The sequence below is a fragment of the Malaclemys terrapin genome, chromosome 25, assembly GCF_027887155.1.
Source record: "Malaclemys terrapin pileata isolate rMalTer1 chromosome 25, rMalTer1.hap1, whole genome shotgun sequence".
NCBI lineage: Eukaryota > Metazoa > Chordata > Testudines > Emydidae > Malaclemys > Malaclemys terrapin.
In genome coordinates this window covers 12,078,098-12,095,944 of record NC_071529.1, presented here as the reverse complement: position 1 = coordinate 12,095,944, position 17,847 = coordinate 12,078,098, and the positions used below count along the sequence as shown (strand labels likewise).

The window sequence follows — 17,847 nt, the reverse complement described above, 5'->3', positions numbered from 1 at the left end:
CCAGTGCCAACCCCAGTGCCAGCCCCAGGCCCCACAGCCCCCACAACCTAAGCCCCTCCAATGCCCCCTTAGCTCCAGTCCCTAATCCTCCCCAGCCCCCACGATGTCCCCCCACTTCAGCCTCCCAACTGCCCCCGAATGTCTCCCAGCCCACCAAGGTCCCCCTGTCCCAGGCTCCTAACATCCCCCCAGTTACCCCCAGCCCCTCAACATCGCCCCAGGCCCCCAACGTCCCCCCCTGCAGTCCTGATCCCCACCCCCCCACATCCCCAGCCCCCCCCCACAACCCTGCTCCCCAGCCCCCCAAGATCCCCCCATTCCAGGCTCCTAACATCCCAATTACCCCCAGCCTCCCAACGTCCCCCCCAGCCCCTGGTCCCCCCAGCCCCACTCCCCAGCCCCCCAACATCTCCCCAGGCCCCCAACGTCCCCCAGTTCCAGCCCCAACGTCCCCCCAACCTCCCAACGCCCCCCGGCCGCGCTCACCTCGGGGCTGCGGGGCGGCGGGATCCCGACCAGGCAGAAGGCGACTCCATTCATCGGGGAGCCGGCGGCGCTGGGCACCGAGCGGGGCGGCCGGGCGCGGGGGGACGGGCTGGGCGGGCGCGGCTCCGGCTCCGCCTCCTCCGGGCTCCGGCGCGCCAGAGACTCCCGCCCCCGCGGCTCCGGGCGGAGCGGGGACAGCGACCGCCCTGAGCCGAGCGGGCCGAGGGCGGGGCTGGCACGGCCAGGGACGGACCGACACGGGGGCACCGGGACAGGGGGGGGACACCGACCGGGACAGGGACAGAGGGACAGGGACAGACCCCGGGACAGGCACCGACCGGGACAGGGACAGACCCCGGGACAGGGACAGGCACCGACCGGGACAGGGGGGGGACACCGGGACAGGGACAGGCACCGACCGGGACAGGGACAGAGGGACAGGGACAGACCCCGGGACAGGCACCGACCGGGACAGGGACAGACCCCGGGACAGAGGGACAGGGACAGACCCCAGGACAGGGACAGAGTGACAGGGACAGACCCCGGGACAGGCACCGACCGGGACCGGGACAGACCCCGGGACAGGGACAGGGACAGGCACCGACCGGGACCGGGACAGACCCCGGGACAGAGTGACAGGGACAGACCCCAGGACAGGGACAGAGTAACAGGGACAGACCCCGGGACAGGCACCGACCAGGACAGGGACAGAGTAACAGGGACAGAGTGACAGGGACAGACCCCGGGACAGGGACAGAGTAACAGGGACAGACCCCGGGACAGGCACCGACCAGGACAGGGACAGAGTGACAGGGACAGACCCCGGGACAGGCACCGACCAGGACAGGGACAGAGTAACAGGGACAGAGTGACAGGGACAGACCCCGGGACAGGGACAGAGTAACAGGGACAGACCCCGGGACAGGCACCGACCAGGACAGGGACAGAGTGACAGGGACAGACCCCGGGACAGGCACCGACCGGGACCGGGACAGAGTGACAGGGACAGACCCCAGGACAGGCACTGATGGACACAGGGACAGAGTGACAGGGACAGACCCCAGGACAGGCACCGACGGGGACAGGGACAGACCCCGATGGCCACAGGGACAGACACTAGGACAGGCACTGATGGACACAGGGACGGACACCATGACAGAGTGACAGGGACAAACACCAGGAAAGGCACTGATGGACACAGGGACAGAATGACAGAGACAGACCCCAGGACAGGCGCTGATGGATACAGGGACAGACTCCAGGACAGAGGGATAGAGACAGGCACGGACAAACAGACAGACAGGAACACCCCAGGATACACAGACACAGGTTAGAGTTAGGGACTGGCGTGGACAGAGGGATAGGCATGAATGGACAGACAGAGGGACAGGAACTGGCATGGCCAGAGTCACAGGGTCAGAGTCACACCAGCACAGACAAACACCAGGGCTGATGGACAGGGGCTGGCATGGACAGAGAGACACCAGGAGTGGGCTTGGGATAGGCAGAGCAGAGGCTGGCATGGACACAGGGATTGGCAGGCAGACAGACAGAGGGACGGGTGAGAGGGGGACTGACACAGGGCAGGGAAGGGACAGGCACAGACACTCAGATGGGCAGAGCAGGGACTAGCACAGACATAGAAAACAGGGGGTGGCATGGTAAGAACCACACACAGACAGCTGCAGAGCTGGGATAGACAGAGGGCCTGGCAGAGACCGACTCTATTAGGGGGTCCCAGCTTCATTTCCCCAGAGAGAACCTACATCAAGCAGCAAAGAAAGGGTGGACAGTGGAGGGCACCATTAACCCTTCCTGCACTCCCTGCCACCTGCAGCTTTGCCCGTGGTATACAAAACAACCCTGCAGGTGCTGAAATGAAACCCAGGGACACGGGGCGCATGAAGACACTGGACATCACAAAAGCGTCTGCTCTCAGTCCAGATGCCCAGTAGCTTCTACTCTGCCACTTCCCTCACCTTGCCCTGTAAATGCCTATTTGCATCTCGGCATCAAAATAATCATTACTCAGTTTTTAAGCATTGCATAGAAACATAAGAACATAAGAACAGCCATACTGGGTCAGACCAAAGGTCCATCTAGCCTGGTATACTGTCTTCCAACGGTGGCCAATGCCAGGTGCCCCAGAGAGAATGAACAGAATAGGTCATAATCAAGCGATCCATCCCCTGTCACCCATTCCCAGCTTCTGGAAAACAGAGGCTAGGGACAAACTAAACTCTCTCAGACATACACGATTGCCAAGGAGAGTGAAAACCTCTCTCTTAGGATGGTGCACCAGAGGAAGGATGGTCCAGTGGTTACACCACTTGCCTAGGATTTGGGAACCTTGGATTTAACACTCTACTCTGCCACACACTTCCCATGTGACCTTGGGCAAGTCACTTAATCTCTCTGTGTCTCGGTTCCCCACGTATTAACAGGAATGTTGTAAGCAAGGCACGAGAAGTAATTCTTCCGCTCTACTCCGCACTGATTAGGCCTCAACTGGAGTATTGGATCCAGTTCTGGGCGCCACATTTCAGCAAAGAGGTGAACAAATTGGAGAAAGTCCAGAGAAGAGCAACAAAAATTATTAAAGGTCTAGAAAACATGACCTATGAGGGAAGACTGAAAAAACTGGGTTTGTTTAATCTGGAAAAGAGAAGACTGAGGGGGGACGTGTAACAGTTTTCAAGTATGTAAAAGGTTGTTACAAGGAGGAGGGAGAAGAATTGTTCTTCTTAACCTCTGAGGACAGGACATGAAGCAATGGGCTTAAATTGCAGCAAGGGCGGTTTAGGTTGGACATTAGGAAAAACTTCCCAACTGCCAGGGTCTTTAAGCACTGGACTAAGTTGCCTGCGAAGGTTGTGGAATCTCCATCATTGGGGATTTTTAAGAGCAGGTTGGACAAACACCTGTCAGGGATGGTCTAGATAATACTTAGTCCTGCCATGAGTGCAGGGGACTAGACTAGATGACCTCTCAAGGTCCCTCCCAGTCCTATGATTCTATGATTCGAAGCATAAAATGGGGATGATACATCACACAGGTATCATGAGGGGTTATGGAGGCCATAAAGTGACACGGAGCAGTTAAAGCAAACTCACGTAGGTGGCATTCTAAAAATCTAGCCCTCATTGCGGGGGCTTAACAGCAGCAGCGGATTTTATTACGGTTTTATTTCACTTATCAGGCCTCATTGCCACATCCCAGCAGCCGCTCGCCAGCACTCGCCATAACCCACCTCCGCCCTCACCAACACTGACCCCAGCCCGGAAATGGAAATCAACACCGGAACGAAAAGGGGGGAATGCCGTGGAAAGTGGTGCTCACAGAGCTTAAAAGAGTAGACCGCTCGGTATTTTCATCCAGGATGAAACCCCCTGGCTTGCGGTGGTTTCCATTGTACAGGGTTTACAGTTTGGTTCAATGTCTCTCAGCACCCTCACTGTACAAATTGTTCCAGCCCCCTTGAGTCTGTGCCAGCGCTGCCCTCCACAAGACAGTTACTCCATTTAGCAGGGTTTGAATCAAGCTATTCATTCCCCCGATGTCTCCTTCACCTGACATCAGTGTGTTGCAGAGTCCCCCAGGGCCCACACCAATGTAACTCCAGTCACTGTAATGCAGCGATTCTGGTTCACGCTGGAGAATCCGGACCAGAACCCAGGAGTCCTGACTGTCAGGTCCCAGCTATAAACTGGAGCATCAGGGCCCCAGCTCCCATTATGCACGCTGAGCCTGCCAAGATGTCATCTTCCTTCCTGCCGGAGCCAGACTCAGCTGAGCGAGCTCCCCCTCTTTTCCAAGCCATCATCGCTCAGGCGACATCATTCAGCGGAGAGGAAGGGGAAAGGCATGTGACAGGAAGAGCAAAACAAGGCAGGGGAAAAGAGGGAGGAATTGTGCCCATGTCTTTCTGGATGGAGAGATCCAGACTGGGGCATGGGGGATGGGACAGCAAAAGCCACAAGACCAGAGAATGCTGGTGCTACAGGCGACATTTGCCTACAGATCAGAGCAGACTGAGAGTCGGGACTCCTGGTTTCTGTTCCTAGTTCTTGAGGGAGTTCCGTCTGCGGCTTATAGCTGGGAACCGCAGTCAGGACTCCTGGGTTCTGCTCTTCGATCTTGCAGCCTGAAGTTTTGGTCTAGCTGGGTCCTGGCAGGGGAGGACTGCTTGGTTCTGTTCCTCGCAGGAGACAAAAGCGTGGCTTGGTGCTTGTAACTGAGGCCCAGGAGCTGTGGGCTCTGTTCCTGGTTCTGCCGCTGCCCCATTGTGTGACTTTGGGAGAATCCTTTCCCCTCTCCATATGCCCCGACTCCTCCCATGGATAACATTGGGATTATCACTGACTCACCAGCGCGTGAGACTCAGTTTATTAGCTGGTGGTTGCAAAGCACTTTGAGATCCTCAGATGGCCTGTGATGGGATGTTAGATGGGGTGGGATCTGAGTTACTACAGAGAATTCTTTCCTGGGTGTCAGGCTGGTGAGTCTTGCCCACATGCTCAGGGTTTAGCTGATCGCCATATTTGGGGTCGGGAAGGAATTTTCCTCCAGGGCAGATTGGCAGAGGCCCTGGGGGTTTTTCACCTTCCTCTGCAGCGTGGGACACGGGTCACTTGCTGGAGGATTCTCTGCACCTTGAAGCCTTTAAACCACGATTTGAGGACTTCAATAGCTTAGACATAGGTTAGGGGTTTGTTACAGGAGTGGGTGGGTGGGATTCTGTGGCTTGCGTTATGCAGGAGGTCAGACTAGACAATCATAATGGTCCCTTCTGACCTTAAAGTCTAGGACTCTATGAAAGGTGCATCAGTGTTACTAGCAGGGTTCTCCAAGGGGGAGCTTCTAGTTAAGACAGAAGGGACCAGCCCTAGGGGCAGGGGAACCAAAGGCCTTTCACAACAAACTCCAGACAACAGCTGCGGCACCAGTTCTGCAAGGCTGCGTCTACACGGCAATGAGCCTCCCGGTCTGGGTAGACAGCCCCCCCTCGATCATTGCATCACCCTCCTCCCCACCCCAGGGGGATCAAGGCTCTAACCGCAGAAGAAGTGGGGGGGCAGAGTTGCCATGGAAACTCAGCATTCAAAGACGTAAATAAGCAAAGCATCTCAGGGAAGGCGGGAGGATGCCGAGAGCTGCGGATCTCTCTCCTTTCGTGTTTTTTATGCAGCACAGAATATTCAGAACTGTCTCGCTCTAGGCCCGTAGCATCGATCCTCAACTGGGGACAATCAGCGGCTCTTGGATTAAATCAATGGAGCTAAGCAGCCTCCCATCTGCTGAGAATCCGGCCCATCTAACTGAAAGAGAGCTTCAAAGCGTGTCTCGTTCACCAACAGAAGTTGGTCCAATAAAAGATATTCCCTCCCCCGCCTTGTCTGTCTAATATCCTGGGACCAACGCAGCTACGACAACATTGCAAACCATGACATCTAGTGATACTTTATGTAGCAGCAGGGATCTCAAAGCGCTTTACAAAGGTGAGTTGGTTAAGGGTACTGACCTGTGACATGCTACAGACCATGAGGGCTTCTCGCCCTATTTAACAGATGGGGAAACTGAGGCCCGGAGCAGGCAAGTGACTTGCTCGAGGTGGTACATCAATTGAGTGGTAGTTAGGAACAGAGCGCAGGAGGCCTGGTTCACTCCTCTAACCACCAGACCATGCGGTCCTCCAGTATCATTATAGCTAAAGCAGAGCAGGAAAGCTGGATTCGATTCCCAGCTCCGCAACCGCTTCATTGTGTGACCTTGGACAAGTCACTGCAACTCCGCAGGCCAGATCGTCAGCTGGCATAAAGCAGCGTAGCTCCATGCGTTTCAATGGAATTGCATTGACTTACATACAGCCAGCCCTCCGTGCCTCGGTTTCCCATCTGTAAAATGAAGACCACAGTCCTACCTCACAGGGGAGGAGGCAGGGCCGGTGCTTCCATTTAGGGGACCTAGGCGGTTGCCTAGGGCACCAGGATTTGGGGGGGCGTCATTTTGCCGCCCTCGGCGTCAATTCTGCGGTGGGGGGTCCTTCCGCGCTCCGGGTCTTCGGCGGCAATTCTGCGGCGTGTCCTTCACTCGCTCCGGGACCCGCCGCCGAAGTGCCCCGAAGACCGGGAGCGTGGAAGGACCCCCCCACCTAGGGGGGCCGCAAAATCCCTGGCGCCGCTCCTGCGCAGCCACCATGTGGGAAGCGACCCCCCCTGGCGCTGCTGGCCAGGCTCCCGCGGCCGGCAGCGCTGCAGCCCGCCGGCCGGGCGGTGCTCATCACCGGCTGCGACAGCGGCTTCGGGCACCTGCTGCACTTCCTGGGCTTCACCATCTTCGCCAGCTGCCTTTGCCCGGGCGGGGAAGGGGTGCAGCGGCTGCAGCGGGAAGCCGCCTCCGGCTCCAGCCGCCTGCAGGTGCTGCCGCTGGATGTCACCCGGGAGCGGGACGTGGCCGCGGCCAAGGAGTTTGTGCTGATCAACCTGCCGGGGACAGGTGAGAACATCCTGCGCCCACCCCTTACTCCGAAGGCAGCGCGTTCACATGGCACTGCCCTGCTCCGGCTCCTGTCCTCTGCCCCCGGCTGCTACCTGCCAAAGACCCTTCCCAGAGACAGCAGCCACTCACCCTCTGCACCGGGGCCAGACAATGGGTGGAGGAGCTCGGGACACTGGACTAAATCCGGAGCAGCGTTTGCTCCGGTGTAGGAGCAGGCTGTGGTCCTAGACTTAGGACTGGGAGTTCAACCAGGGTAGATATGGGGGCAAAAATAGATTATCATCAATAAACCTTCATGTGTTGTAAACACCTTGAGGCAGGGACTCTGCTACCTTTGTCTCTTGTCCAGCCAAATTTGGGGGGGCGCCTCAGGGCAAGGGGGAGCTGCCGCGGGGGGGGGGTGTGCTTCAGGGCAGGGGGGGCGGGGAGCTGCCGCAGGGCTGGGGGGAGGCGCAAGATGGAAGTTTTGTCTAGGGCGCGAAACTTCCTTGCACCGGCCCTGGGAGGAGGGGTTCGAAAACGTAATGAATTAATGCTTACAAAGCACTTTGAGATCAGTGGATGAAAACACAATACAATAGTGCTAAGTATTAAGTATTAATAAGGAACAGACGAGCAAAGGCAGAGCAGACGGGTTCACAGCTCTTTTGACCATGCAAACAGCAGCTTTCCTGCAACCGCTTGTTTTCTCCCTTAAGTAAACTGGACCCTCGTGTAAATTGTCAAAGATTTTAATCTTTGCCTCTCTCCCACACACACACGCAGCATAAACACAGACGTCTAATATAAATTTTCCATGACACAATTAAGCAAGTTCATATCAACAACTATTTCCTCTGGGGCATTTGCAAAAATAATAATAAAACGACAGAAACCGACTGAAATGGAAACTTCAATTAGAAAAGAACAATTTTCTCTCTCTCTAGCCCCCTGTGTCCTGAATGAACTCACAGTCGTATGGGCAAATAGGAGGATCAAAACAAGCATCTACTGGGGTGGAAATCACCTTCCAAACACTGTATGGAGAAGAGAAGTTGGGATAGGCAGAGTGGTCTAGTAGATAGGGCACTGGACTGGAAGTCTGGAGACCTGGTCCTATTGCTGTGTGAACTTGGGTAAGTCATTTCTTCCTATGCCTCTGTTTCTCGTGGTGCCCTCTGTTTGTCTTGTCTACTTCAAGTGTGAGCCTCCAGAGTATGAACCGCCGGTTCCTGTGTGTTTGTTCAGTGCCTACCACTATATGCTATTGTAATCAAAATAATAACCAGAGTGATTTGCGAGCTATCAGTACCCAGCAGTGGTGAAATGCAGCCTCCTCTGGGGTGGAGGACAGCAGCCAACAGCAATTCACTGCACAGCACCAGAGAGGGGGCAAAGGGACATCAGGGCAAACCACAGCTCCTCGGGAACATGCCGTGGGATCTTTAACCTCTGTGGGGAACAAACAGGACGTTGGTTTTGAAGCTTCCCTCTGAAAGATCCCACACGCGCGCTAAACGGCATGGAGTCCCGTGGTATCTGGCTCAGAAGGGAAAAGGGGTGAGTCAGCACCACCAGGATGGGAACCTGGGAAAATTCCTCCTGGGCTGAAAACTTCCAAGGAGGTGGAAACCTCGGGGGGGAGGGGCCGGGCTCGCTGACACTGGCAGCAACGGTGGGAAAAGTGTCGGTGTTTTAACCGCTAAGGACCAGATGCTCCCGTGGTCAGCACCCACAATCGCCTAGATTTGGGAAAGAGCTCAGCTCCCATCTAGGCACTGCAGTATGTGGGCGGATTTTCCAAAGAGCCGGGCACGTTGGGTGCCAACATCTGTTCAGGACCTGGCTGTCAGCGTCACACCAGGAGCGCCGAGCGTTGGGCCCTCATTTAGGTGCCTTAAGGCTGAGCTCAGGCCCAGAGGAGCCGCCAAGGTATTTAGGCACCTAACGCCCATTGAAGCGCCTAAACACCTTGGAAGATCTGGGCCCGAGCTCTTCGGATTTGGATGTGCTGGTTCAGCCAGCGGGAGAGCTCTTGAAAGTCGGCAGCTGGAGGGTCCCCGGAGATCAGGAAAGTGGGACAGATGCCTTCCCCTCTGCACGGCCTCGGGGGACGCCGAGGGGGTTTTATTGACCGTCCCCTATTAACAACCTCGTTAACGAACCCTGCCGCGAAGTCCCGTTCCTCTCTCCTCCTCCCCCCACCCCTCCCAGCAACCGGCCTTGGCATCAGGAATCTCTCCCCTCCCTGCAGCTGCCAGCTGCGGGGAATAAACAGTCGGATACAAGTGACAAGTCACTTCCTCCCCACCAGGGCGTAGCCAGACGGAAAGCGCCCCCTCCCCAGACACACACGCTCGCAGGGAGCACAATGGAAGGAGTGGGGCCGGGGGATAGCCACACCTATGAGCCTGGGGGCGTCCTACTATTGGGGGGGGCCTATCAAGTTCCATTCCCATCTCTCTCCCCTCCCCCTGTTTTATGTCTGTTCCACATTCCCCCCCATCCTCCTTGTCTGTCTCCCACCTCCTTGTCATCTGCCTCTCTCCCCGCTTCCTTGTTGCCGTCTCCCCCTCTTTGATGTCTCTCGGGCTCCCCACCCTCCTGCCCCATTTTCACATAAGCTCCCCCCTCCCCTGAAGGCTCAGAACCAGATGCATCAGAGAGAGACATCTTACGACTGACTTTCACACAGCCCCCCGCCAGTACCGCTGGTGACATGGGGCGGGGAACATGGGGGTGGTGGGGAAGGGCAGGCCTGGAAAGGAGAGGGGGATACAGGCACCCCCACTCAAGACATCACACACGGTCGGTCGGATACTACGGTGATGGGCACCGGTGTGAGAACCCCGACAGACAGACATTGGGGTACGTACAGTGATAGACAGACAGACGCCCCTCCCTAATGTTCAGCCTCTCCTTTTGATCGCTTGTTTCTCTGTCCCCTCTCACCCCTCATCCCCCCACCTCACCCAGGTCATAACAAGCTGAGGCAGCTATGTTTTATTTTCAATCCGAACACCCCAATCTTTGCCCCAACGTTGTTTCACCACCCGCCCATGCGCCATAAACCGCCCCCGTTCCACAACCTGGGATGGAAGCTCTGGGAGCCTCCCGCACCCTGCACGTCCACACAGGCTGCTGGCCGTGCATGATGCTCTGGGAGCTGCAGTCCCGGGAGGGATCGATGCCTCCGATTGGATTCTTCTCCCCCCCCTCTCCCCAGCAAACATTGCTGAACGCTGCAGGCAGGAGGGGGAGGGGACCTAGCAAAGCAGATCTGCTGGTGGCAGCAGGGGGATGAGCGGCCACATTTCAGCAGGCAGCCAGTGTTCTCCTGGGGGGTGAGTCACTGGCATTGGGGTGCACGGGGTGGGGTGCACCATAGTAAGGGGTTGCGATAATGGGAGCGATGTTATTAATAGCATCGCTAAAAGCCGAAGGCCCAGCGTTCACCCTCAGCAACACCGGCACCTCCCTGCAAGAGTGGATGGTTCAGATGCAGGACTCCTGGGTTCCATCCCCAGCTTTGTGCTGACTCTCACTGATCAGAGGGGAAGTCACTTCATGTCTAAGTGCCTCTTTTCCCCAGCAGTAAAATGGGAATAGTAGGGCCCTGGATGGTATATATGGGCCACCGCTGCCCTCTCCTGGACCGAATTAGAGAAGTTCAACTGTGTGTCATTGGCCATGTACTGCTAGCACCTTGTGGAGGTTCTTCCCCAGGCAGTAGACATCTGTACACACCAGTGACATTAACACCCACGATCCCATAGCCCCATTCATCCTGAAGGTTTCCCAAAGCTCCTTACACACTGTGAATGCACACAGGAGCCCCTCACCCATTACTGAAATGCAGCCACCTCTGGGATGGAACATAGCAGCTGTTAAACTGCCCAAAGTAACAACAAATCCTGCGCACCGCTGAGACAGCCAGGAGATCTAAGGGAGGCCGGACGTAGTTGCCCAGTTGGATTATAAGTGCAACTTCCCTGACCCGTGCCTCAGTTTCCCCTCCTGCCCTGGGTCTGTCTTGTCTATTTACATGGTAAGCTCGTTGGGGCAGGTGCCTCTGTGTGCAGCACCTCGCACAGCAGGGCCCTGATCTCAGCTGGGGCCCGGACAGCACCTGGCGGCATGGGGCCTCTAGGAGCTCCTGCGATACCAATACTGACGAAACACTGACATCGCTTCCTGCAGCACCTTGCTTTGGGCCAGCCCCCTCCCACCCCACAACCCTGCGCCCAGGGGATACAATCCAGTTAGGCAGGAGTTAGGAAGAGCAACACAAGCAGGGCCTGCTGTTTCGAGTGATTTACGCCCTCCAAGGGACTGCAAGTGAAGCAGACCTCTGACGTACCCTGCCCACGCCCCCATGCAGGGGCAAGTCTCTGGAGTCTTATTTTACCCTCTTTCCCCACAATCCCAGATGCACTAGTATGGGATGGGGGCGGGAAATGCCAGCCGGGCCAGCCCCAGCCCCAGCCTCCCTTGAGACCCTTTTCAGGAAACCTCAGCACCGTATTTCAAACATGAGGAACAATCCAATCTGATCTCAAGCCCTTCCCGGAGCCCAGTCAATGGGGACAGCCCTAGACTACATGGAAGGGGGAGCGGGGAGTCTGTCCAAATGCCACCTGCTCACATTTTCCATCTGTGAATGCCAGCCCCGGTGCCCCCTCTTCCCATCCTTCTCCAAGACGGGAAATGAGCTCACATCCTGGCCATCAATTAGCAGGCTAATCCCACAATGGACAAACTCCCTCCTCCCCGACAACCAGTCCACGCTTCCCCCGCTACTAATCGTACCAGCCTGGGACCTCCAGACACAGAGCCACAAACACATGGTGGGAAGCACCTTGCCCTCTGAGAGATCCTTGTGCTGTACCAGGCTGATACAGAGACCCCCTTCCTCTTTTCAATTCATGCGAATCCAGGAGCTTCGTGGTCATGGCTGTGGAGAGGCAGCATTGCCTAGTAATTAGAGCAGGCGTCTCGGAATTAGGACCCGGTGGTTCTATTCCCGGCTCTGTAAGGCACGTAGCCTAGTGACTGGGGGGAGGAGGGGCTGGGAATCAGGACTCCTGGGTTCTTGCCCTGTGGGAGGGAGTGAGAGCTAATAATTGTGCAAGACTCCTGGGTTCTATTCCAGACTCAGCCACTGCCTTGCTGTGTGAGCTCCTTCCCTGCTTTGTGCCTCAGTTTCCCCATCTCTAAAAGTGAGGAACCCCCCCTTTAGAAACACACTTGGGGATCCCCAGCTGGGAGGTGGCCTGGGTAAGTCAGACTAGACGACCCCAGTGACCCTTCTGGCCTTGGAATTCACATCCAAGCCGATTTGACTGTTAATTATCTCCATGGCTCGCAGCCTTCTGATGGGTGCAGGCTGGGCCGGGCCGTGACCTGAAAGTAGCTCAAGGACCAGGCTGTGCAACACGGGCGATGCCCCGGGACCCCTTCCAGACTCAGAGGAAGCGGGAGACTAGCAGCCCCTTCCCCCCCCATCTCCCCGATCGACTCGTGGCTTGGGGACTGAAGCAGCGTTGCAGGGTGTGGGGTCAGTGGGCGTCAAAGGGGCGTCCCATGAATTTCCCAGCATGGGCACGGAAAATAGAGTAGGTGTAACTGGCCCGGGAAGCTTTGCAGGGAGCTGGATTGGGAGGTGGCGTCACAAAGGAGAGTTACTTGCGCCTCGAATCTCTTTCCCCCAAACACCTATCACTGTAGCCAGGCCGGGGACGTGTCCCCATTAGGGGGCGAGACGCAGCTATGGCAGGGAATAGCCTTGAGCTCCTAATGGATCTGTCCCATCTGGGCCTGCTCCTGCGAGACGTTGGACCTCTTCGGTGCCTGTGAGCGTCCAGAGAGTCACCTCTCCAGTGCTCTGCTCCCTGCGGGAAGGGGCTAGGCCGGGAGGACGAGACCCAGCGGCTCACGTTTCCCAGAGCTGCCACCCCAGCACAGCCGGGTGGAAGACTCCGGTCGCACCAGGGCACATTCCCACTTCCCAGCTGAGAGCCTCACCCTAAACCACGCCGCACCCGCTCTCATGGGCACTTCAGTGTAGATCGCGGCAGCGTAAACCCTCCTCTGCCTCTTGCGGCTCAGAACATCCCAGGGCCCCTCTGAGCCAGGTGGCACCGAGACCCCGGAGCAGAAATACGACACACACAGTCTGGATTCAAGTCAAGATCCGGATCCAGGGTTTTGTTACAGCCCACTAGACACGTGGGGGTGCTGGGCACAGAGCTGCGGGTGCTGGGAACGCCTGGAATGGAATCTAGGGGAGTCCATGTCTTCCCCACAGGAGGGAGGGAGGTGGAAGCTGGAGGGTTTCTCCTCGGCGAGGACATTGTGGGCGGCGAGGGACAGAGTCAGGGTCCCTGCTGCCAGGCGCTGAGCAGGGCCAGGGTGCCAGGCAGGGAGGGCAAGGAACAGCTGACACGCGCGTTCCATGGAGAGAGAGAAAGAGGAAGGGCCCCCTCTAGTGAGGGCTCGTGTGAAGTGCCTGCCAGCGGGTAGGGGGGACTGGGATGGGAGGAGGATCCCAGTCATTCGACTGGCACCTGGGGGATTTGGGGCCCCTCAGCGCTGGTTTAAGGCCCTCTCCCGTCACTGGCTTTCCGTCAGGGCTGCGTTTGGCCCCAGCAGGGTGATTAGTTTGTTTTCTTCCAAATCCCCTCCCCCTCCTCCCTTTTATTTTAGTTAATTTTCTCTTGGGGGCCAGCAGGAGACTGAACCTCTGGGGGGAATAAATCCAGAGTTCCCGTCCTCGGGGCGGCCCCTGCTGTCTGAGCGGGGGCTCCTCAGGGGATGGGGGTGTTGTCTGGCACAGCACCCCGCGTGGTGGAGGGGACACACCCAGCACATGGTTACCCAGCGGGGCTTTTTCCCCACCCACCACAGTCTGTCTGCTTCAGACTCACTCCTCCCTGCCCCTTTTGCTCCCCTCCTGCCCCCACACCCCCATCGCCAGCTAATTCCCACACCACAAACCCCGCCCACAAATCAAAGGGAAACAAGCCAACATGACATGATGGTTGCAGCCCGTCACCTTCTTGCCCCTACTTGTATGGTAGATCCGGTCCCCCCAGCCCTGGGTCTGTCCCGTCCGTTTAGATTATAAGCCTTCTGGGACAGGGACTGCCTCTCAGACCACGTCTCGACTAGGAAGGCCTTGCCAGTGTGGTTATACCAGTAGACTAACCCAGCAAAGCGTTCCTGGTGCGGACACGGCTTATACCAGCCAAACCTGAGCGGAATGGGCAAAACCACATGCCGATATTAGCTGCATCCACACTGGTGGCTTTTCCCAGCACACCCGTGTCGGCCAGAGATCACCCACCTCTTCACACCCCGACCCACATAACTACGCTGGCAGAAGTCTGTAGTGTATGGACGTACTCTGCTCGGCGCCCAGCACAAGCCCTGATCTCCAATCCCTAGGATTTCCTAGGCCCTATGGAAAACAGGCAAATGGTTAATTCGAACAACAGCAGCACGCACAGCTGGGGTCCCAAGGGCGGGGAAGCCTGCAGCTCTCTCCTACCTCTGCTCCTATAGCAAAGATGGTTGTGGCTAGTCAAGATCAGAAGCCGCTGTTCTACTGGGAGCTCTACAGAGCAAGAGGCAGTCGCTGACTCCAAGCACTGACAGTGGAAACAGATAAAACAGGTAACGGAAGGATTATTAGCTCCATTTTACAGATGGGGAACTGAGACCCAGAGAGATCGAAGGCAGATTTTCTAAAGAGCTCAGTCTCGTTCAGGCACCTAAGATTTGCCACAACAAAAAAAGGGGGGGGAACCTCCGCACCCAATGTGCGGAGCTCGTTTGAACATCTGGGCACTTACTGAAGTGTCAAAGCAGTGCTAGGCGCTTGTGCACATTCTGGCCCGTGGGCACTAAAACGGAAAGAATTCTTTAAACTCTCAGGCCTCGCCTAGGCGACAAATGCTTTGTCAGTACAGCTGCCCCATCAGCGCTCCCCAGCGTATGCTGACAGCCACCGTTCTTCTGGCAGAACAACACCCCCTCCCCGAATGACATTAGCGATCCTGAAAAAAGCTCTCTTCTGGCAGCAGCATCTGCTCTGGGGGTTCTGTCGGCAGAGCTACCTCGGCTGGGGCGTGGTTTTTTTCACCCCCTTCACTGACATAGCTACGCCAACAAAACTTTGTAGGGTGAGCCTGGCCCCAGTTACCAGCTAAACCAGGCAAACGCTGTAAGGTAAATTTCACTTTTACTTGTATTCAGTTTCTCTTTCGGGCTCTCCTGCACTATACTGGGGGTAGCAATGCTCGAACGTAGGGCCTGAGAACCCGGAAAGGAAATGGACTAGAAGCAATAATAAAACCAAGCAGCTTATCTTGGGTTGAAAACTTGGCAGGGGAATATTGGCTTGTTCAAACAAAACAAAAACCGTTGACCCTGGATTTTTAATATTTCAATGAATATTGTTTCAAATGAAGAACAACAAAACACAGCCCAACATGATACCAGCGTAGCTGCGTCCACACTAGAGGCAATAACAATTGAGGTGTTTCAGTAGAAAAGTCACTCCCCCGATCGGCTTTAAAGCCATACAAAAACTACGTGTGGAGCAGACTTTAAGGGGAAACCAGCCCTTAAATCAGATTCTCCATTGCCCCACAGTCATTTACCCCATTTATAACAATCTGCACCTGCTTTGCACCGGAATAAACAGCTCCGCAAGGTTAACTAGTTGAAGCCAAGCCCAGGTGCGGGAGGTCTATAGGGTGGGTTGATAAAAACGACCCAAGCCTCATCTCACCTAGGATTTTGCAGGGAGCTAGATACATCAGCGTGAAAGCCACGCCTTTTTCGCAGTGAAGAGAAAACCCTAGGTCCTCTGTGCAGTGATTTGCTCCTGGCACAAAAAAGGTGTAAAATGGCACCAGATCAGAATGGTAATCTTAGCCTTGCGATGGTTTAAATAAGGACACGCGGCGCAGGTCAGCGGACAGTCAGGCCCGTAGGGGGAGTATTTTGAAATTGCCTACAGGATTTATTCATAGATTCCAAGGCCAGGAGAGACCACGGTGATCATCGCGTCTGGCCTCTTTTGTAACACAGGCCAGACACCTTCCCTGAAATAATTCCTGACGGAATTAGAGCATCTATTTTAGAAAAAGAGGGTTAGAGCCCAGCTCCCAGTGAAAGTCATGGCGGGGGGGGGGGGGGGGGGGGGGGGGGGACAGGCCCGTTTTAACATCTCCGTCTGTAGGAATAGAATAACTGCTCAACGCATGGGCTGTCTAAAGACATCACTTCAAGAAACAAAATGCATTTAAAAAGAACTTCATGAAAATATTGGTCTGAAAAACTGTGTGTGTGCACGCACACGCGTGTGCAGGTGTGTAAAAGTGTAAGTGTAACACGCCCTAGATTTGGATCCGGGCTGTTTCTCTACAAAGAGCTAAGTGCGAATTCTGATCTTCTTTACTTCAATCTGACACTATTTAACTCCACTGGGCCAGACTCTTAGCGGGTGTCAATCAGCCATACCGACTTACGCCGGCGGAGATTTTAATGGGGATGTTTTACAGTGACATGACCGAGGTCAGAATCAGGCCCCGCGTGGGTGGCGAGTCCTTTCTCCCAGTGGGTTCAATCCTGCAAGGTGTAGAGGGCGCTGGCCCCGATCCTGCCACGCGCTTACGTCAACAGGATTATTCCTGTGCTAAAAGTTAAGCTTGTGCTTCAGGGCCGGGAGGATCGGATCCAGAGCGCCCAGCACCTTGCTGGCGGAACCTCACTGGAAAAATATCCCCGTCGAGCCCGAAACAGGAGACGCAGGTGGGGTGTGACCCCCAAAACCCCCGGAGGCAATTTGAGACAGCAAGGAAAGGGTTACCACGGCTCCCTCCCCCCTCCCCACCCCCCTTCCGCTCAGCTCAAGAGCTCAGCCCACATGGGTGGCTATGGGAAACTGGGATAAACAAGAGAAAACCTGGCTAGCAAACCTAGGGTCGGGGCAATGCTTGGCACCGGAGGGCCTGGAAGGCTGAATGGAAGCCTCTTAAAGGAACCACAGCGAGGGTCCCAATATGAAAAATCATTAAAGGCAGAAGCGGTCGGGGGGGTGGGCGTCTTCCAGCATTTTCTCCTCCCCCCCCAGCACAGTTACAGACACGCTGGGAATGAAAGGCCGAGACCAGCTGCTTTACAGGGGGGGGGGGGGGATTTGCTCACGGATTGGGGCATTCCTAAACGGAGGCGTTTTAGGGCTAAAGTGGCACAGGGGGTGAGCGGGGGACGCTCTGCAGGGACTCCAGGAGGACGGAGCCCTGGGGACGTCTGTTCGCTCCCTGCCAGCCCCAGAGCCATTCCACGGCTGCCATCAGCCATTTCAATGATTAGCGAGAGACAACAAGCAGGCCCGGCCGGAGTCCAGCGCTATCCCTGGCCGGGCTGGATCACAGGCTCACGCACCCCCAAGCTGTCCAATCGGCGAGCGTGCCGCATGCCAAGCTGTTTGATCTCACTGCCTAAAATTATCACCGCCTGCTCCGGAGGAGCCCCAGCCAAGCAGGGCAAAGGGAAGGCGCCGGGAACTGCCCTGCAATGCAGCTGGGTGGCGGGGAGGTTATTTTTCCACCCTGGAAAGCAGACCTTGGGACTCTTCCAACCGGCAGCAGGGGAGCCGGGGAATTGTTAGGCTCTAAGCAAAGGCCGAGGCCAGGGATTCTGTGAGGGTCCCAGTTAGCCGACCCGCATGGGCCGCACCAGGAACCTGGGTCATCGGGGGTCAACAGAAGAGCGTGTTGGGCAGGTGTGGGGGTCCGGGTGCTACTGAATAGCCAAGAGCTGCCCCTATTCGTACATGAGCACCGCGGATGCATGGATCTCTCAGGTTTAACC

General features: G+C 56.3%; 1 protein-coding gene across 2 annotated transcripts in view; it reads right to left on the bottom strand.

Moving 5' to 3' along the window:
- The window catches only part of ARHGAP23 (Rho GTPase activating protein 23), a 129,164-nt gene that overhangs the window by 105,092 nt on the left and 6,225 nt on the right, over nucleotides 1–17,847 (bottom strand). Inside the window, exon 1 of one of the 2 annotated variants that reach the window (XM_054014374.1) lies at nucleotides 487–567. The exons of the other annotated variant lie outside the window; for it this stretch is intronic. Coding sequence (XP_053870349.1) covers nucleotides 487–540 — 54 coding nt within the window. The 5' untranslated portion in view covers nucleotides 541–567. Of the gene's footprint in view, nucleotides 1–486; nucleotides 568–17,847 lie in introns of those variants that run through there. 2 annotated transcript variants of the gene reach the window in all.